Source organism: Paroedura picta, chromosome 3 (genome assembly GCF_049243985.1).
Source record: "Paroedura picta isolate Pp20150507F chromosome 3, Ppicta_v3.0, whole genome shotgun sequence".
In the NCBI taxonomy this organism is placed as follows: domain Eukaryota; kingdom Metazoa; phylum Chordata; class Lepidosauria; order Squamata; family Gekkonidae; genus Paroedura; species Paroedura picta.
In genome coordinates this window covers 4443507-4464728 of record NC_135371.1, presented here as the reverse complement: position 1 = coordinate 4464728, position 21222 = coordinate 4443507, and the positions used below count along the sequence as shown (strand labels likewise).

The 21222-nt window shown below is 47.8% G+C and overlaps 2 protein-coding genes across 2 annotated transcripts; both read right to left on the bottom strand.

Moving 5' to 3' along the window:
• Window positions 1–126: 126 nt before the first annotated feature.
• LOC143833836 (uncharacterized) lies at window positions 127–12374 on the bottom strand. Its single transcript, XM_077330061.1, is given in 11 exon segments — window positions 127–911; window positions 1185–1586; window positions 2320–2440; window positions 3453–4177; window positions 4238–4250; window positions 6894–7152; window positions 7154–7910; window positions 8181–8582; window positions 9323–9443; window positions 10406–11204; window positions 12241–12374. Coding segments are annotated over 10 exon segments (4299 nt in total). The 5' UTR covers window positions 11120–11204; window positions 12241–12374.
• A 1010-nt stretch (window positions 12375–13384) lies between these two features.
• Window positions 13385–19325, bottom strand: LOC143834000 (uncharacterized). The gene is made up of 5 exons (XM_077330466.1): window positions 19201–19325; window positions 17363–18161; window positions 16279–16399; window positions 15139–15540; window positions 13385–14867 (listed from the first exon to the last, which is right to left on the bottom strand). The coding sequence occupies exons 2-5, from the start codon at window positions 18074–18076 to the stop codon at window positions 14170–14172; spliced, it is 1935 nt and encodes a 644-aa protein (XP_077186581.1). The 5' UTR covers window positions 18077–18161; window positions 19201–19325; the 3' UTR covers window positions 13385–14169.
• Between the last annotated feature and the right edge of the window lie 1897 nt (window positions 19326–21222).

Genomic DNA, 21222 nt, shown 5'->3' with positions numbered 1-21222 from the left:
CACCTGTGCAGGTTTTCGGATGCCAATGAAGGTCGCCATTCGACTTGAAACTCTTTCCACACTGTGAGCATTAAAAGTGTATTTTATTTGATACTGTTGAAATTGCTCTCCTTTGTGTAGATTCTTTTATGATATAGAAGGGTGCCACCGATGGAATTTATTTCCAAATTTAGAGCATTAAAATTGTTTCTCACCTGTGTGGATTCTTTGATGCTAATTAAGATGATTAAGTTGACCAAATTTCTCTCCATGTTGTGAGCATTCAAAAGGCCTCTCCCCTATGTGGATTCTTTTGTGTTGCTGAAGATCAGAACTCCTACAGAATTTCTTTCCACACTGTGAGCATTCAAAAGGCCTCTCCCCTGTGTGGATTATTTTGTGTAGCTGATGATCATAACTCCTACTGAATTTCTTTCCACACTGTGAGCATTCAAAAGGCCTCTCCCCTCTGTGGATTTTTTCATGTAGCTGAAGATGATATCTCCTACTGAATTTCTTTCCACATTGTGAGCATTCATAAGGTCTCTCCCCTGTGTGGATTCTTTTATGTAGCTGAAGATGATATCTCCTACTGAATTTCTTTCCACACTGTGAGCATTCAAAAGGTCTCTCCCCTGTGTGAATTCTTATATGTCGTTGAAGATCATTAGCAATAGCAAATTTATTCCCACACTCTGTGCATTCAAAAGGTTTTTCCCTTACATGGATACTTGAGTGCGCTAGGAGCTGAGACTCATATTTGTATGTCAATAACTTCATTCTATTATGCTTTGTAAAATCTACATAACCTTTTTTACCATTACACAAACTCTTTCCACTCTCCAAGCTGATCAATGGGTTCTCTTCTGAATCATAACATACAGGGAGTTCTGTGACAGGTGTGAGAAGGGGCAGCAGTGGGCTTTCATCTTCTGAAAAAGAGCAGAAAAGCCTCATCACAAAAACCAAACATCCCAAAGAGGACCACCCTGATTTCTGGGGGAGGGGGGTTAAGAACTTGGACCAGCCCAATGACAGCTAGGTGTCCCCTATAGGAAATGGTCACTGGCCCTTGGATTTCTTCCAGCAGACCTCTTCTTTGGTCCCCAGCCCTTCTCCCAAGCAGATCAGATCATTTGGGGGACTCAAAGGACAAGGAGGGGTGCATGAAGCTAAATGAAATAAGATTTTACACAGCTTCTCACCTGAGTGAATTCTTTGATGTGAAGTAAGAGCAGCTTGACGACTGAAGCGCTTTCCACACTCCAAGCAACGATACGGTTTCTCTCCGGAATGAATTTGTTCCTGGAGAACAAGACTCCTTCTCTGAATACAACTCTCTCCAAAAGACAAATGTATGTTTTCTTTGTCCTTGCAGTGGATTCCCTTTTTAGAACTAAGGTCTTCATTGTTTCTGTTTTGGGAAGGACTTTCTTCTTGGGCTGGGATTTCCTGGCAGCTTCCTCCTCCTTGGGAAGCGATACGTTTATCCCTCTTCTCGGGGGTGTTGGTTCTCTCCTTCCTCTTCATTCCACCTGGATCCCCAGAGCTTCCTTTAGACATTTCCTCCTCAGCATTTTCCAATGATGACCCCTGGAATTCTCCGGCTAGAATGAAGAGAGGTCCCATGAGCAGTCCCGCCAGAAACTCAGACCAATCTCTCCTATCTCCTGGTGTGTATCTTTATTCCCACCTCACAGCCTCCTTCAGGCCCAAAGGTGGGAGTTGACCTCACCTTCAGCCTGGCCTGGCCCATCAATGGGTCCATTTTATCTTTTGGCTCACCTCACCCCCCCAAAAAAAAGCACCCCGTAGTGTACCGCCTATGTGGAAAAGGGGTTTAAGATTTGTTCCCCACCACTCCCTATGTGACGTGCGGTGTCCATGAACAGACATAAATCTCCCTTATGCTGAATCCGACCCTTGGACTTTCAGGGTCAGTATTGTCTGTTCCGACTGGCAGCATCTCTCCAGGGGCACAGGCAGATGTCCCTCCCATTACCTACAGCCGCATTCTTTTAACTGGGGACGTCATAAAGTCCAGAGAGTTTTGTGAAAGGTGCAACATGAAGCTTGCATTGATATTCAGCCCTTGATTTCTGGAGACAAGAGAGGGCAAAAAACTGGGAAGGCCCAAAGGGGTCTTACATAACCCCAGTAGGGGGTGGGACTTCATACAAGAGGTTCTCCCTTAATTCACCAGCTCCTCTCCCAATTAAATCAAATCCTCTGGAGAATCTAAGGATTGGGATCAGTAGCTCTTGAAGTGAGAGAATCTTTCGGACTCAGCCCAAGAATGACTCCAGTCTCAGGCCCTTGAAGGCCGCCCTCCCTAATTACCCAGCAAGCTGCAATCTCTGGCCTCCTCTTCTTTGATGTCCATCAAGAGATGCCTCCACTCAGTCACAGATGGATCCTGACTGGCCTCAGACATGCTCCCAGCGGCCTCCTCCAAAGGAACCTGCAGCAAAAGGGAGGGACCCTTTCAGAGCAGAGTGATAAGTGTGCGTGTGGGGGGGGGGGAAAGAGAGTAGGTTTCTTTCCTCCACACTGAGCTTAGATGGTTCATTGGTACATAACATGGAGAAAGCAGGGCAGAGCTTTTTCAGAGGGTGGCATAATAAAATATAATAAAAAAGGAAAGAAGGTGTGTGTGTGTGTGAGAGAGGGAGAGAGAGAGGAAGGAAGGAAGGAAGGAAGGAAGGAAGGAAGGAAGGAAGGAAGGAAGGAAGGAAGGAAGGAAGGAGGGAGAAAGGAAAGGAAAGAAAGGGAAAGGGAAAGGGAAAGGGAAAGGGAAAGGGAAAGGGAAAGGAAACCCACCACCAAGAAGGCTGTAGACATTACGGCAGCCACCAAGAGCTGATTTTTGTACCCTGCCTTTCACTACCCAAGGGAGTCTCAAAGCAACTTACAAACACCTTCGCTTTTCCCTCTTCACAACATATACCCCGTGAGGTAGTTAGGTGGAGCTGAGAGAGCTCTGAGAGAATTGTTCTGCGAGTACAGCTCTCAGATAACTGGAATAACCCAAGGTCACGCAGCTGGTTGTATGTGGAGGAGTGGGGGATCAAACCTGGTCCTCCATGTTAGAGTCCACTGCTGTTTAACCACCAACCCATGCAAGCTCTCACAACAACATCAGGATGGAGATGGGAGGAGGTCTTCAGGACTCCCCAGACCACCCTGTCACCTGCAGAGATGGCAGCAGAGGGCAAGAAGCTTGAGCTCTCAGAACCACAAGACCCACTTGATCCAGGGGAGGGGCTACCTCAACACTGGCCCATCTACTCGTTCCCACTCCCCAATCTCAAAACTCTGGATTCCACTCCCAGGGGAATGAAGCAACTGACCTTTCCATCATGCCCTCGCACTCCCCTTCTGCCTCCCCCCACCCCAATATGGACAAAGGTCTCAGCCACAGCTCCACCTCAGGCCCTCCCACACTCAGGGCCCACACAGCAGACGGACCTCACCTGCTTCTCCAGCCTCAAGAGGAGCTCCTCAGCCAGGGCCACTGCCTGGGAGCAGCTCTGGGGGCCGCTCTCCCTCACCCGGCTCTGGATCTCCAGGGGAAGGACGTTCAGCAGTTGCTCCAAGACGAGGAGCTCCAGGATCTGCTCCTTGCTGTGATTCTCCACCCTCAGCCACCCATGGCACATTTCCCTCAGTCGGCTGTAGGCACCCCGGGGACCCTCAGCCTCCTGGTAGCAGAAACATCGGAACTCTTCACGCTGCTTCTCCCGGATCAGGGCATCTCCTCGCAAGATGGCTGCTTTCACTTTCCCATAATCCTCCCTGTCTGGGACATCCAAGCTGTTAAAGGCCCACTTGGCTTCTCCGCTGAGGGCTGGCAGGAGTCGGGTCACCCACTCTTCCTGGGGCCACTCACAGGCTTCGGCCACTTGCTCAAAGGAGGCCAGAAACGTTTTAGCATCTTCCCAGGGAGAAGGTTTCTTAGGCAAGCGGGGGAATCCCCATGGAAAGTGAGGCTTTTCCACCATCCTGAGGTACTCCTGCCACTGGGTCTCCCACTGAGTGAGAGAAGGGGAACCATCCCCAGCTGGCTGATTCTTGGCTTCTCCAAGCCTCCCTTGCAGAAATTTTCTACTACTCCCATCCTGAAGGATGTGAGGAGCTATTTTTCTTGCCTCCGATAGTTCCCCGAATTTGTGGCTTCTGGGAGTGTCTTTCGCCATCTCTAATCACTCAGAGTTGGTTCTTCTCAACTGAAGATCTAGAATCTGTTATCCTTTTTCACTCTGAGCGTCTCCCTGCAGTAGACACATACAGGAAAGACAGAAGAGACACAGTTAGTTCCTCAGCCTCTGGTTTTATGGACACCCCTCCCATTATTATTCTTCCCATATTCAAAAAAACATATGCCAAGAGATCTCAGTATGCCTTTATATGCATATTCTTTTAAATTATGAAGCAGGAAACTAGTGGAGGAGGGAAGGGGGCACTTTCAAGAGCTGAAACTCAGCATTCTCTCTTTGCCTGTCTGGATAGTAATTGAGCTATGGTGTTTCTGCATTTTCTGAACTTAAAGGCCATCTTCAAAGTCTGTCCCTTGTGAATGCAATGAAGGCCACCACCTTTTCTGGAGTATGTCCAAGTCCTTTGGTTGATTTGAGAGGGGAGGCCAAAAAAGAGATCCAGGGATCTCTTCTATGCAAAAGAAAAAGGCAATTTTTATTTTAGGGATTATTGGGAAAACAATAAAACAGCTAATATTGTAATGCCCCTGTATACATCTATGGTAGATTTATGGTACAACCTCATTTGGAATACTGTGCCCAGTTCTGGTCACCGGATCTCCAAAAAGACATTGCAAGGACTGGAAAAAGTACAGAGGAGTGTACTCTGTACACTAAATGACTCAGGGGGCTGGAGCCCCTTCCCTATATCAAAAGGCAAAAGAGCCCGAGACTTTAAAGTTCAGAAAAGGGATGCTGAAAGGGGGACATGATAGGGGTTTAAAGTTACACATGGGAGAGACAGAATAACAACTTTTTCTTCCTTTGTCAAAATACAAGAACTCTGAGAGCACCAAATGAGACTGGTGGGCAATAGGTCCAAGATAAGTCAAAAGGAAATATTTTATACAGAGATTAAAATGTGGAATTTCCTGATCCCAGGCGCTGTCTTCAAGGGTCCCCTCCTGCTCCTTTCTGCAAACTCATCCCCAGTTCAAGGGGCCAGACCCAGGGACCCCCAAGCCTGACATACGCACCCTCCGCACGTGGGACCCAGAGAGACGCCCTTGCAGGGGTTTCTACCCCCCCACCCCTGCAGATTCTCACCCTTCCCGGCAGCCAGAGTCCTGCAGCTCTTCCGAAAGCGAAACTGGCGGGCTCCAGGGATTCTCCACCCCTTTCTCCTCCGGTCTAGGAATCCCAACTCTGTGGCCCACGTAACCCTTTGTTGACCGCTGGAGTCCCAGACCAGGTCTCCTACCTTCAAGGACCCCCCATCCTTCCAATCCCATAAAGAAAAGGAAAGCGAGGGGAAGGCGCCCGTTCTTGGCAGCGCCTGTGACTCCAGGAGCGGGAAGGGGCTGGACGGGGCTGCACCCGACCCTTCCCCTCCAGGGGGCTCTTGCAAGGCGCGCCCTGGGCTCTCAGTCCACAGAGCTGGCTCTGTGGTTGGTTGGAAAGGGAGGCTGCCCCGGGGCAATGGAGGAACACGGGCCTCTTGGCGCCAGTCCCTCTTTTCTGCTGATGGGGGGGGGGGGGGCCAGGAGAGGGAGGACTTCAGGGTTTCCTGGCAATAAAATAGCTGGAAATTCCTGAATGCTATTGCAGGTCATCTTCTAGTTTTCCTATAAAAACTCTTTTTTTCTGATTGAATAAAATATATGTAAACTGCATCATTTATAAGAGCATTTAGAATTAAGCAGTTGGGGTATTTATTGAGGCATAGAAATGTCTTTGGTCCTGCATGAAGCAAAGCGCATGGCTCCCCAGCAGGAAAGCCAGAGAGAGCGGCCGGCCGACCTTAGCGCATCTCATCCATCCTGAAAGGGGAGGGGGAACCCACAGGAGGCTCCCAAATGTGCTTTGGGCGAGGGGAGTTTCTCTTTGAAATGCATGCGTCTATATTTTGAGTCTGTCTTGTCTTCAAATTCATTTAATTCATTGTAAAAGAAGAATAGGATATTGATAGGGATGTTTTCAGCACTGGCCCCCGTAAGTCTCAATTTTAGGCATTTATGTCAATACTTTTATTTATGTTTTTATTATTGGTTTGTAAAATATTATTATTAATGAGCTGGACCAGAGGCGGATGCCGCTGTCTCCTATATAGCCCCACTAACCTCACAGGGTATCAGTTATGGAGAGAAGAAAGGAAAGGCAATGGTTGGCGTTTTGAGACTCCTTTGGGTAGTCCCATGCAGGGGGAGGGGGGGAGGCTAAAAAGCAACACTGCAACTTCTTTTGTAGCACGCTGGTGTTGTGTGCATGCCGTACTTTATTCACACAGAATTGCAAATATTTTATTTAAAAGATTAAGAAGATTTAAAAGATGAAGAGCAAGAGCAAGAGGAAAAAGCAATAAACAGGTGTAAAATATAAAACAGAAGAAGGTCAATTCCTCAGTAACATTGACACTTGTTTCAAAATAACATTCTAGTGAAAACTGCTTGCTTTCAAGTTATTACAAACTATCAGAGTTATGAATAAACAAACTCTTCCTTTTTGTATTGCATCTCAAATAGTCTAATTTATATTATCAACGTTGATAGACTTCTTTTCCCTTATTCCGCAAAGCCAGAGGTCATTAACTTTTCACTTTCCTGCAAAAAGTCTATAAAGGGTTTCCAAACAGAAATAGTAGATGAAGTTATACTCTTTTCTCTAGTCTAATCAAAGAGTTAAGCAGAGCTATTTTGGCAAATCCCACCATTTTCATCATCTGGTCCTCTCACACTCTGAACATTTAAAAGGTTTATCACCTGTGCAGGTTTTCTGATGCCAATGAAGATCTCCATTCAAATTGAAGCTCTTTCCACACTGTGAGCATTCAAAGTGTATTTTATTTGATACTGTTGAAGTTGCTCTCCCTTGTGTGGATTCTTTGATGCTGCTGCTGAATTTCTTTCGACACTCTGAGAATTCTAAAGGTTCATCCCCTGTGTGCATTCTTTGATGATATAGAAGGGTGCCACCAATGGAATTTATTTCCAAATTTAGAGCATTAAAATGGTTTCTCACCTGTGTGGATTCTTTGATGCTAATTAAGATGATTATGTTGACCAAATTTCTCTCCACGTTGTGAGCATTCAAAAGGCCTCTCCCCTGTGTGGATTCTTTTGTGTAGCTGAAGATCAGAACTCCTAATGAATTTCTTTCCACACTGTGAGCATTCAAAAGGTCTCTCCCCTGTGTGGATTCTTTCATGTAGCTGAAGATCACAACTCCTTCTGAATTTCTTTCCACACTGTGAGCATTCAAAAGGCCTCTCCCCTGTGTGAATTCTTATATGAAACTTAAGATGATGTTTCCTACTGAATTTCTTTCCACATTGTAAGCATTCAAAAGGTCTCTCCCCTGTGTGGATTCTTTCATGTAGCTGAAGATGATAACTCCTACTGAATTTCTTTCCACACTGTGAGCATTCAAAAGGTCTCTCCCCTGTGTGAATTCTTACATGTCGTTGAAGAGTACGAACATTAGAAAATTTATTCCCACACTCTGCGCATTCAAAAGGTTTTTCCCTTACATAGATTCTTGGGTGTGCTAGGAGCCGAGACTTATATTTGTATGTCAATAACTTCATTCTATTATGCTTTGTAAAATCTACATAACATTTTTTACCATTACACAAACTCTTTCCACTCCCCAAGCTGATCAATGGCTTCTCTTCTGAATCATAACATACAGGGAGTTCTGTGACAGGTGTGAGAAGGGGCAGCAGTGGGCTTTCATCTTCTGAAAAAGAGCAGAAAAGCCTCATCACAAAAACCAAACATCCCAAAGAGGACCCCCCTGATTTCTGGAGGGGGGTTAAGAACTTGGACCAGCCCAATGACAGCTAGGTGTCCCCTATAGGAAAGGGTCACTGGCCCTTGGATTTCTTCCAGCAGACCTCTTCTTTGGTCCCCAGCCCTTCTCCCAAGCACATCAGATCATTTGGGGGACTCAAAGGACAAGGAGGGGTGCATGAAGCTAAATGAAATAAGATTTTACACAGCTTCTCACCTGAGTGAATTCTTTGATGCGAAGTAAGAGCAGCTTGACGACTGAAGCGCTTTCCACACTCCAAGCAACGATACGGTTTCTCTCCGGAATGAATTTGTTCCTGGAGAACAAGACTCCTTCTCTGAATACAAGTCTCTCCAAAAGACAAACGTATGTTTTCTTTGTCCTTGCCGTGGATTCCCTTTTTAGAACTAAGGTCTTCATTATTTCTGTTTTGGGAAGGACTTTCTTCTTGGGCTGGGATTTCCTGGCAGCGTCCTCCTCCTTGGGAAGCGATACGTTTATCCCTCTTCTCGGGGGTGTTGGTTCCCTCCTTCCTCTTCATTCCACCTGGATCCCCAGAGCTTCCTTTAGACATTTCCTCCTCAGCATTTTCCAATGATGACCCCTGGAATTCTCTGGCTAGAATGAAGAGAGGTCCCATGAGCAGTCCCGCCAGAAACTCAGACCAATCTCTCCTTTCTCCTGGTCTGTATCTTTATTCCCACCTCACAGCCTCCTTCATCCCCAAAGGTGGGAGTTGACCTCACCTTCAGCCTGGCCTGGCCCATCAATGGGTCCTTTTTATCTTTTGGCTCACCTCACCCCCCCAAAAAAAAGCACCCCATTGTGTACTGCTTATGTGGAAAAGGGGTTTAAGATTTGTTCCCCACCACTCCCTATGTGACTTGCAGTGTCCATGAACACAAATAAATCTCCCTTATGCTGAATCCGACCCTTGGACTTTCAGGGTCAGTATTGTCTGTTCCGACTGGCAGCATCTCTCCAGGGGCACAGGCAGAGGTCCCTCCCATTACCTACAGCCGTGTTCTTTTAACTGGGGACGTCATAAAGTCCAGAGAGTTTTGTGAAAGGTGCAACATGAAGCTTGCATTGATATTCAGCCCTTGATTTCTGGAGACAAGAGAGGGCAAAAAACTGGGAAGGCCCAAAGGGGTCTTACATAACCCCAGTAGGGAAAAGATGATGGGACTTCATACAAGAGGTTCTCCCTTAATTCACCGGCCCCTCTCCCAATTAAATCAAATCCTCTGGAGAATCTAAGGATTGGGATCAGTAGCTCTTGAAGCGAGAGAATCTTTCGGACTCAGCCCAAGAATGATTCCAGTCTCAGGCCCTTGAAGGCCGCCCTCCCTAATTACCCAGCAAGCTGCAATCTCTGGCCTCCTCTTCTTTGATGTCCATCAAGAGATGCCTCCACTCAGTCACAGATGGATCCTGACTGGCCTCAGACATGCTCCCAGCGGCCTCCTCCAAAGGAACCTGCAGCAAAAGAGAGGGACCCTTTCAGAGCAGAGTGATAAGTGTGTGTGTGTGTGTGGGGGCAAACAGAGTAGGTTTCTTTCCTCCACACTGAGCTTAGATGGTTCATTGGTACATAACATGGAGAAAGCAGGGCAGAGCTTTTTCAGAGGGTGGCATAATAAAATATAACAAAAAAGGAAAGAAGGTGTGTGTGTGTGTGTGAGAGGGAGAGAGAGAGGAAGGAAGGAAGGAAGGAAGGAAGGAAGGAAGGAAGGAAGGAAGGAAGGAAGGAAGGAAGGAAGGAAGGAAGGAAGGGAAACAAAAGGAAACAAAAGGAAAGAAAACCCACCACCAAGAAGGCCCAAGACATTACGGCAGCCACCAAGAGCTGATTTTTGTACCCTGCTTTTCACTACCTGGGGGAGTCTCAAAGCAACTTACAAACACCTTCCCTTTCCCCTCTTCACAACATATACCCCGTGAGGTAGTTAGGTGGAACTGAGAAAGCTCTGAGATAATTGTTCTTGGAACAACCCAAGGTCACACAGCTGGTTGTATGTGGAGGAGTGGGGGATCAAACCTGGTCCTCCATGTTAGAGTCCACTGCTGTTTAACCGCCAACCCATGCAAGCTCTCACAACTACACCAGGAGGGAGATGGGAGGAGGTCTTCAGGACTCCCCAGACCACCCTGTCACCTGCAGAGATGGCAGCAGAGGGCAACAAGCTTGAGCTCTCAGAACCACAAGACCCACTTGATCCGGGGGAGGGGCTACCTCAACACTGGCCCATATTCTGGTTCCCACTCCCCAATCTCAAAACTCTGGATTCCACTCCCAGGGGAATGAAGCAACTGACCTTCCCATCATGCCCTTTCACTCCCCTTCTGCCTCCCCCCACCCCAATATGGACAAAGGTCTCAGCCACAGCTCCACCTCAGGCCCTCCCACACTCAGTGCCCACAGAGCAGACGGACCTCACCTCCTTTTCCAGCCTCAAGAGGAGCTCCTCAGCCAGGGCCACCGCCTGGGAGCAGCTCTGGGGGCCGCTCTCCCTCACGCAGCTCTGGATCTCCAGGGGAAGCACGTTCAGCAGTTGCTCCAGGATCAAGAGCTCCAGGATCTGCTCCTTGCTGTGATTCTCCACCCTCAGCCACCCATGGCACATTTCCCTCAGTTGGCTGTAGGCATCCCGGGGACCCTCAGCCTCCTGGTAGCAGAAACGCCGGAATTCTTCACGCTGCTTCTCCCGGATCAGGGCATCCCCTCGCAAGATGGCTGCTTTCACTTTCCCATAATCCTCTCTGTCTGGGACATCCAGGCTGTTAAAGGGCCACTTGGCTTCTCCACTGAGGGCTGGCAGGAGTCGGGTCACCCACTCTTCCTGGGGCCACCGACAGGCTTCGGCCACTTGCTCAAAGGAGGCCAGAAACATTTTAGCATCTTCCCAGGGAGAAGGTTTCTCAGGCAAGGGGGGAAATCCCCATGGAAAGTGAGGCTTTTCCACCATCCTGAGGTACTCCTGCCACTGGGTCTCCCACTGAGTGAGAGAAAGGGAACCATCCCCAGCTGGCTGATTCTTGGCTTCTCCAAGCCTCCCTTGCAGAAATTCTCTACTACTCCCATCCTGAAGGATGTGAGGAGCTATTCTTCTTGCCTCCCCAAATTTGTTGCCTCTGGGAGTGTCTTTTGCCATCTCTAACTTTGAATAATCACTCAGAGTTGGTTCTTCACAACTGAAGATCTAGAATCTGTTATCCTTTTTCACTCTGAGCTTCTCCCTGCAGTAAAGACACATACAGGAAAGACAGAAGAGACACAGTTAGTTCCTCAGCCTCTGGTTTTATGGACCCCCCCCCTCATTATTCTTCTTCCCATGTTCCGGAAACGTATGCCAAGAGATCTCAGTATGCCTTTATATGCATATGCTTTTAAATTATGAAGCAGGAAACTAGTGGGGGAGGGAAGGGGGCACTTTCAAGGAGCTGAAACTCAGCATTCTCTCTTTGCCTAAGTCTGGATAGTAATTGAGCTATGGTGTTTCTGTATTTTCTGAACTTAAAAGCCAACTTCAAAGTCTGTCCCTTGTGGAATGCAATCAAGGCCTCCCCTTCTTTGGAGTCTATTCAAGTCCTTTGGTTGATTTGAGAGGGGAGGTCAAAAAAGAGAGCCAGGGATCTCGTCTATGCAAAAGAAAAAGGCAAATTTTATTTCAGGGATTATTAGGAAATCAATAAAAAAGCTAATATTGTAATGCCCCTGCATACATCTATGGTATATGTATGGTACAACCTCATTTGGAATACTGGGCCCAGTTCTGGTCACCAGATCTCCAAAAAGTCATTGCAAGGACTGGAAAAAGTACAGAGTAAGGCGACCTAAATGACTGAGGGGGCTGGAGCCCCTTCCCTATATCAAAAGACAAAAGAGCCCGAGACTTTAAAGTTTAGAAAAGGGATGCTCAAAGGGGGACATGATAGGGGTTTAAAGTTACACATGGGAGAGACAGAATAACAACTTTTTCTTCCTTTGTCAAAATACATGAACTCTGAGAGCACCAAATGAGACTGGTGGGCAATAGGTCCAGGATAGACAAAAGGAAATATTTTATACAGAGATTAAAATGTGGAATTTCCTGATCTCAGGCGCTGTCTTCAAGGGTCCCCTCCTGCTCCTTTCTCCAAACCCATCCCCAGTTCAAGGGGCCAGACCCAGGAACCCTCCAGCCTGACATACGCACCCTCTGCACGTGGGACCCAGAGAGACGCCCTTGCAGGGGTTTCTACCCCCCCTCCCCCCCCCCCTGCAGATTCTCACCCTTCCCGGCAGCCAGAGTCCTGCAGCTCTTCCGAAAGCGAAACTGGCGGGCTCCAGGGATTCTCCACCCCTTTCTCCTCCAGTCTAGGAATCCGAACTCTGTGGCCCACGTAACCCTTTGATGACCGCTGGAGTCCCAGCCAAGGCTCCTACCTTTAAGGGTCCCCCATCCTTCCAATCCCATAAAGAAAAGCAAAGCGAAGGGAAGGCGCCCGTTCTTGGCAGTTGCTGTGACTCCAGGAGCGGGAAGGGGCTGGACGGGGCTGCACCCGACCCTTCCTCTCCAAGGGGCTCTTGCAAGGCGCGCCCTGGGCTCTCAGTCCACAGAGCTGGCTCTGTGGTTGGTTGGAAAGGGAGGCTGCCCCGGGGCAATGGAGGAACACGGGCCTCTTGGCGCCAGTCCCTCTTTTCTGCTGATGGGGGGGGGGGGGGGGCCAGGAGAGGGAGGACTTCAGGGTTTCCTGGCAATAAAATAGCTGGAAATTCCTGAATGCTATTGCAGGTCATCTTCTAGTTTTCCTATAAAAACTCTTTTTTTCTGATTGAATAAAATATATGTAAACTGCATCATTTATAAGAGCATTTAGAATTAAGCAGTTGGGGTATTTATTGAGGCATAGAAATGTCTTTGGTCCTGCATGAAGCAAAGCGCATGGCTCCCCAGCAGGAAAGCCCGAGAGAGCGGCCGGCCGACCTTAGCGCATCTCATCCATCCTGAAAGGGGAGGGGGAACCCACAGGAGGCTCCCAAATGTGCTTTGGGCGAGGGGAGTTTCTCTTTGAAATGCATGCGTCTATATTTTGAGTCTGTCTTGTCTTCAAATTCATTTAATTCATTGTAAAAGAAGAATAGGATATTGATAGGGATGTTTTCAGCACTGGCCCCCGTAAGTCTCAATTTTAGGCATTTATGTCAATACTTTTATTTATGTTTTTATTATTGGTTTGTAAAATATTATTATTAATGAGCTGGACCAGAGGCGGATGCCGCTGTCTCCTATATAGCCCCACTAACCTCACAGGGTATCAGTTATGGAGAGAAGAAAGGAAAGGCAATGGTTGGCGTTTTGAGACTCCTTTGGGTAGTCCCATGCAGGGGGAGGGGGGGAGGCTAAAAAGCAACACTGCAACTTCTTTTGTAGCACGCTGGTGTTGTGTGCATGCCGTACTTTATTCACACAGAATTGCAAATATTTTATTTAAAAGATTAAGAAGATTTAAAAGATGAAGAGCAAGAGCAAGAGGAAAAAGCAATAAACAGGTGTAAAATATAAAACAGAAGAAGGTCAATTCCTCAGTAACATTGACACTTGTTTCAAAATAACATTCTAGTGAAAACTGCTTGCTTTCAAGTTATTACAAACTATCAGAGTTATGAATAAACAAACTCTTCCTTTTTGTATTGCATCTCAAATAGTCTAATTTATATTATCAACGTTGATAGACTTCTTTTCCCTTATTCCGCAAAGCCAGAGGTCATTAACTTTTCACTTTCCTGCAAAAAGTCTATAAAGGGTTTCCAAACAGAAATAGTAGATGAAGTTATACTCTTTTCTCTAGTCTAATCAAAGAGTTAAGCAGAGCTATTTTGGCAAATCCCACCATTTTCATCATCTGGTCCTCTCACACTCTGAACATTTAAAAGGTTTATCACCTGTGCAGGTTTTCTGATGCCAATGAAGATCTCCATTCAACTTGAAGCTCTTTCCACACTGTGAGCATTCAAAGTGTATTTTATTTGATACTGTTGAAGTTGCTCTCCCTTGTGTGGATTCTTTGATGCTGCTGCTGAATTTCTTTCGACACTGAGAATTCTAAAGGTTCATCCCCTGTGTGCATTCTTTGATGATATAGAAGGGTGCCACCAATGGAATTTATTTCCAAATTTAGAGCATTAAAATGGTTTCTCACCTGTGTGGATTCTTTGATGCTAATTAAGATGATTATGTTGACCAAATTTCTCTCCACGTTGTGAGCATTCAAAAGGCCTCTCCCCTGTGTGGATTCTTTTGTGTAGCTGAAGATCAGAACTCCTAATGAATTTCTTTCCACACTGTGAGCATTCAAAAGGTCTCTCCCCTGTGTGGATTCTTTCATGTAGCTGAAGATCACAACTCCTTCTGAATTTCTTTCCACACTGTGAGCATTCAAAAGGCCTCTCCCCTGTGTGAATTCTTACATGAAACTTAAGATGATGTTTCCTACTGAATTTCTTTCCACATTGTAAGCATTCAAAAGGTCTCTCCCCTGTGTGGATTCTTTCATGTAGCTGAAGATCATAACTCCTACTGAATTTCTTTCCACACTGTGAGCATTCAAAAGGTCTCTCCCCTGTGTGAATTCTTACATGTCGTTTAAGAGTACGAACATTAGAAAATTTATTCCCACACTCTGCGCATTCAAACGGTTTTTCCCTTACATAGATTCTTGGGTGTGCTAGGAGCCGAGACTTATATTTGTATGTCAATAACTTCATTCTATTATGCTTTGTAAAATCTACATAACCTTTTTTACCATTACACAAACTCTTTCCACTCCCCAAGCTGATCAATGGCTTCTCTTCTGAATCATAACATACAGGGAGTTCTGTGACAGGTGTGAGAAGGGGCAGCAGTGGGCTTTCATCTTCTGAAAAAGAGCAGAAAAGCCTCATCACAAAAACCAAACATCCCAAAGAGGACCCCCCTGATTTCTGGAGGGGGGTCAAGAACTTTGGACCAGCCCAATGACAGCTAGGTGTCTCCTATAGGAAAGGGTCACTGGACCTTGGATTTCTTCCAGCAGAACTCTTCTTTGGTCCCCAGCCCTTCTCCCAAGCACATCAGATCATTTGGGGGACTCAAAGGACAAGGAGGGGTGCATGAAGCTAAATGAAATAAGATTTTACACAGCTTCTCACCTGAGTGAATTCTTTGATGCGAAGTAAGAGCAGCTTGACGACTGAAGCGCTTTCCACACTCCAAGCAGTGATACGGTTTCTCTCCGGAATGAATTTGTTCCTGGAGAACAAGACTCCTTCTCTGAATACAAGTCTCTCCAAAAGACAAACGTATGTTTTCTTTGTCCTTGCCGTGGATTCCCTTTTTAGAACTAAGGTCTTCATTATTTCTGTTTTGGGAAGGACTTTCTTCTTGGGCTGGGATTTCCTGGCAGCGTCCTCCTCCTTGGGAAGCGATACGTTTATCCCTCTTCTCGGGGGTGTTGGTTCCCTCCTTCCTCTTCATTCCACCTGGATCCCCAGAGCTTCCTTTAGACATTTCCTCCTCAGCATTTTCCAATGATGACCCCTGGAATTCTCCGGCTAGAATGAAGAGAGGTCCCATGAGCAGTCCCGCCAGAAACTCAGACCAATCTCTCCTATCTCCTGGTGTGTATCTTTATTCCCACCTCACAGCCTCCTTCATCCCCAAAGGTGGGAGTTGACCTCACCTTCAGCCTGGCCTGGCCCATCAATGGGTCCATTTTATCTTTTGGCTCTCCTCACCCCCCCCAAAAAGCACCCCATAGTGTACTGCTTATGTGGAAAAGGGGTTTAAGATTTGTTCCCCACCACTCCCTATGTGACTTGCAGTGTCCATGAACACAAATAAATCTCCCTTATGCTGAATCCGACCCTTGGACTTTCAGGGTCAGTATTGTCTGTTCCGACTGGCAGCATCTCTCCAGGGGCACAGGCAGAGGTCCCTCCCATTACCTACAGCCGTGTTCTTTTAACTGGGGACGTCATAAAGTCCAGAGAGTTTTGTGAAAGGTGCAACATGAAGCTTGCATTGATATTCAGCCCTTGATTTCTGGAGACAAGAGAGGGCAAAAAACTGGGAAGGCCCAAAGGGGTCTTACATAACCCCAGTAGGGAAAAGATGATGGGACTTCATACAAGAGGTTCTCCCTTAATTCACCGGCCCCTCTCCCAATTAAATCAAATCCTCTGGAGAATCTAAGGATTGGGATCAGTAGCTCTTGAAGCGAGAGAATCTTTCGGACTCAGCCCAAGAATGATTCCAGTCTCAGGCCCTTGAAGGCCGCCCTCCCTAATTACCCAGCAAGCTGCAATCTCTGGCCTCCTCTTCTTTGATGTCCATCAAGAGATGCCTCCACTCAGTCACAGATGGATCCTGACTGGCCTCAGACATGCTCCCAGCGGCCTCCTCCAAAGGAACCTGCAGCAAAAGAGAGGGACCCTTTCAGAGCAGAGTGATAAGTGTGTGTGTGTGTGTGGGGGCAAACAGAGTAGGTTTCTTTCCTCCACACTGAGCTTAGATGGTTCATTGGTACATAACATGGAGAAAGCAGGGCAGAGCTTTTTCAGAGGGTGGCATAATAAAATATAACAAAAAAGGAAAGAAGGTGTGTGTGTGTGTGTGAGAGGGAGAGAGAGAGGAAGGAAGGAAGGAAGGAAGGAAGGAAGGAAGGAAGGAAGGAAGGAAGGAAGGAAGGAAGGAAGGAAGGAAGGAAGGGAAACAAAAGGAAACAAAAGGAAAGAAAACCCACCACCAAGAAGGCCCAAGACATTACGGCAGCCACCAAGAGCTGATTTTTGTACCCTGCTTTTCACTACCCGGGGGAGTCTCAAAGCAACTTACAAACACCTTCCCTTTCCCCTCTTCACAACATATACCCCGTGAGGTAGTTAGGTGGAACTGAGAAAGCTCTGAGATAATTGTTCTTGGAATAACCCAGGTCACACAGCTGGTTGTATGTGGAGGAGTGGGGGATCAAACCTGGTCCTCCATGTTAAGGAGTCCACTGCTGTTTAACCACCAACCCATGCTAGCTCTCACAACTACACCAGGAGGGAGATGGGAGGAGGTCTTCAGGACTCCCCAGACCACCCTGTCACCTGCAGAGATGGCAGCAGAGGGCAACAAGCTTGAGCTCTCAGAACCACAAGACCCACTTGATCCGGGGGAGGGGCTACCTCAACACTGGCCCATATTCTGGTTCCCACTCCCCAATCTCAAAACTCTGGATTCCACTCCCAGGGGAATGAAGCAACTGACCTTCCCATCATGCCCTTGCACTCCCCTTCTGCCTCCCCCCACCCCAATATGGACAAAGGTCTCAGCCAAAGCTCCACCTCAGGCCCTCCCACACTCAGGACCTACAGAGCAGATGGACCTCACCTCCTTCTCCAGCCTCAAGAGGAGCTCCTCAGCCAGGGCCACCGCCTGGGAGCAGCTCTGGGGGCTGCTCTCCCTCACGCAGCTCTGGATCTCCAGGGGAAGGACATTCAGCAGTTGCTCCAGGACCAGGAGCTCCAGGATCTGCTCCTTGCTGTGATTCTCCACCCTCAGCCACCCGTGGCACATTTCCCTCAGTCGGCTGTAGGCACCCCGGGGACCCTCGGCCTCCTGGTAGCAGAAACGTCGGAACTCTTCACGCTGCTTCTCCCGGAGCAGGGCATCCCCTCGCAAGATGGCTGCTTTCACTTTCCCATAATCCTCTCTGTCTGGGACATCCAGGCTGTTAAAGGGCCACTTGGCTTCTCCACTGAGGGCTGGCAGGAGTCGGGTCACCCACTCTTCCTGGGGCCACCGACAGGCTTCGGCCACTTGCTCAAAGGAGGCCAGAAACATTTTAGCATCTTCCCAGGGAGAAGGTTTCTCAGGCAAGGGGGGAAATCCCCATGGAAAGTGAGGCTTTTCCACCATCCTGAGGTACTCCTGCCACTGGGTCTCCCACTGAGTGAGAGAAAGGGAACCATCCCCAGCTGGCTGATTCTTGGCTTCTCCAAGCCTCCCTTGCAGAAATTCTCTACTACTCCCATCCTGAAGGATGTGAGGAGCTATTCTTCTTGCCTCCCCAAATTTGTTGCCTCTGGGAGTGTCTTTTGCCATCTCTAACTTTGAATAATCACTCAGAGTTGGTTCTTCACAACTGAAGATCTAGAATCTGTTATCCTTTTTCACTCTGAGCTTCTCCCTGCAGTAAAGACACATACAGGAAAGACAGAAGAGACACAGTTAGTTCCTCAGCCTCTGGTTTTATGGACCCCCCCCCTCATTATTCTTCTTCCCATGTTCCGGAAACGTATGCCAAGAGATCTCAGTATGCCTTTATATGCATATGCTTTTAAATTATGAAGCAGGAAAGTAGTGGGGGAGGGAAGGGGGCACTTTCAAGAGCTGAAACTCAGCATTCTCTCTTTGCCTAAGTCTGGATAGTAATTGAGCTATAGTGTTTCTGTATTTTCTGAACTTAAAAGCTGTCTTCAAAGTCTGTCCCTTGTGGAATGCAATCAAGGCCTCCCCTTCTCTGGAGTCTATCCAAGTCCTTTGGTTGATTTGAGAGGGGAGGCTAAAAAAGAGCCATGGATCTCTTCTGTGCAAAAGAAAAAGGCAAATTTTATTTTAGGGATTATTAGGAAAACAATAAAAAAGCGAATATTGTAATGCCCCTGTATACATCTATGGTAGATTTATGGTACAACCTCATTTGGAATACTGTGCCCAGTTCTGGTCACCAGATCTCCAAAAAGTCATTGCAAGGACTGGAAAAAGTACAGAGGAGGGCGACCTAAATGACTGAGGGGGCTGGAGCCCTTTCCCTATATCAAAAGGCGAAAGAGCCCGAGACTTTAAAGTTTAGAAAAGGGATGCTCAAAGGGGGTTCAAAGTTATAATGATAGGGGTTTAAAGTTACACATGGGAGAGACAGAATAACAACTTTTTCTTCCTTTGTCAAAATACAAGAACTCTGAGAGCACCAAATGAAACTGGTGGGCAATAGGTCCAGGATAGACAAAAGGAAATATTTTATACAGAGATTAAAATGTGGAATTTCCTGATCTCAGACGCTGTCTTCAAGGGTCCCCTCCTGCTCCTTTCTCCAAACCCATCCCCAGTTCAAGGGGCCAGACCCAGGAACCCTCCAGCCTGACATATGCACCCTCTGCACGTGGGACCCAGAGAGACGCCCTTGCAGGGGTTTCTACCCCCCCTCCCCCCCTGCAGATTCTCACCCTTCCCGTCCTGCAGCTCTTCCGAAAGCGAAACTGGCGGGCTCCGGGCATTCTCCACCCCCTTCTCCTCCGGTCTAGGAATCCCAACTCTGTGGCCCACGTAACCCTTTGATGACCGCTGGAGTCCCAGACCAAGTCTCCTACCTTTAAGGGTCCCCCATCCTTCCAATCCCATAAAGAAAAGGAAATGTAAGGAAAGGCGCACGTTCTTTAAGGATCCCCCATCCTCCCATCCTCCCATCCCCCATCCATCCTATGATTCTATTATTCTTGGCAGCTGCTGTGACTCCAGGAGCGGGAAGGGGCTGGACGGGGCTGCACCCAACCCTTCCCCTCCTCCCAACGCCAGGCAGCACCCCTCCATGGGGCTCATGCAAGGCGCGCCCTTGGCTCTCATACATAGAACCATAGAGTTGGAAGGGGCCATACAGGCCATCTAGTCCAACCCCCTGCTCAACGCAGGATCAGCCCAAAGCATCCTAAAGCATCCAAGAAAAGTGTGTATCCAACCTTTGCTTGAAGACTCCCAGTGAGTGGGAGCTCACCACCTCCTTAGGCAGCCTATTCCACTGCTGAACTACTGGCTCTAGCAAGCCAAGGATTTCGTGCAGGGCCTGGGATGCGCCCTGGGGACTTTGCATGTGGGGACCGGAAGGCTGGGCTAAAGGGGGAGGGGGGCTGTCAGTTAAGAGTTGGATCTGTGATTGGCTGGGAAGTGAGGCTGCCCCAGGAAGAAGGGTGGAACAAAGGGCGGTGAGCACTATTATTATTAAAAAGGTAAAGGTATCCCCTGTGCAAGCACCAGGTCATGTCTGACCCTTGGGGTGACGCCCTCAAGCGTTTTCATGGCAGACTCAATACGGGGTGGTTTGCCAGTGCCTTCCCCAGTCATTACCGTTTACCCCCCAGCAAGCTGGGGACTCTTTTTACCGACCTCGGAAGGATGGAAGGCTGAGTCAACCTTGAGCCGGCTGCTGGGATTGAACTCCCAACCTCATGTACTATTATTATTATTATTATTATTATTATTATTATTATTATTATTGTGACTCTCTCATGTGAGCTGATCTTTATAACCTGGAGGTGAGCTGTCATTATTTAACTCCAGGTGCCTCTACCCATCGGGGCAGCCAGTCCTTGGAACCGGAATATCTGGCAGCCATGTTCCAGCAGGGGGATGTCAGGCTGTCTCCAGTTGGAGTCCCTCTTGAGCTCGAAAGAAGAGATGATCCCGGTCAGAGTGCCACCAACCCTACCCCTGGCAGCCCCCTGCTTGTCCCCAGGGCCCAACGTGTCACTCTTTCTTCTGTCACTTGAGTTGTTGAGTGGTTCCTTGTCATCATGTCCATCAGGCATGGGTGCACAGAGTCAGAACTTGGTGGAGAAAGGGAGCTCTGTCAACTGGTGAGGTTCCTGCCAAACTCTCCAATAATCAAACTCTTGTAGAAGCGAAGAAGTTTGGGTTGATTACTGCTGGAATCAATTAGGGACATGCTTCAGATCTTTGACTCTGCTGCCGGATCAGGTCAAGATTCCCTCTTTAGAAACAGGCCCAACTCTCCACCCCCCTGTAGCTGAGAAAATATGAAAGGTTTTTTCCCCAGGTAGTCCCTAGGGCAGGCCTTCTTGCCCGTCCTGGGAGTGTTTCTTGAATGGGTCAGAGTTAATTATCTTTTGTGTATATATGTATTTAAATTTGCTAAACATTCATCAGCTGATATGGCCATATATGTTGACCCCCCCCCCCAAAGTCCAATGATGACGCTGCATAGCAGGGGTAGTGAAACTGCGGCCCTCCAGATGTCCATGGACTACAATTCCCATGAGACCCTGCCAGCCGGGCTCATGGGAATTGTAGTTCATGGACATCTGGAGGGCCGCAGTTTGACTACCACTGCTGCAGAGGGTAAAAAGGGGAAGGCCCCTGGGTGGGTGTATCCACAGCTATGCTTCCCAACCAAATTGTGCCACTTCTGGGGTTTCTGGAAGCTTGACGCATGTTTCAGGGGGTTCTCAATGGTA

Excerpts from the sequence above, each read along its gene's own strand:
- LOC143834000 (XM_077330466.1), bottom strand. The coding sequence starts at position 18,076 with ATGGCAAAAGACACTCCCAGAGGCAACAAATTTGGGGAGGCAAGAAGA. Across the intron at positions 16,400-17,362 it reads TCTTGAGGCTGGAGAAGGAG|GTTCCTTTGGAGGAGGCCGC; the intron begins GTGAGGTCCATC and ends CTTTTGCTGCAG. Across the intron at positions 15,541-16,278 it reads CAGAGATTGCAGCTTGCTGG|CCGGAGAATTCCAGGGGTCA; the intron begins GTAATTAGGGAG and ends TCTTCATTCTAG.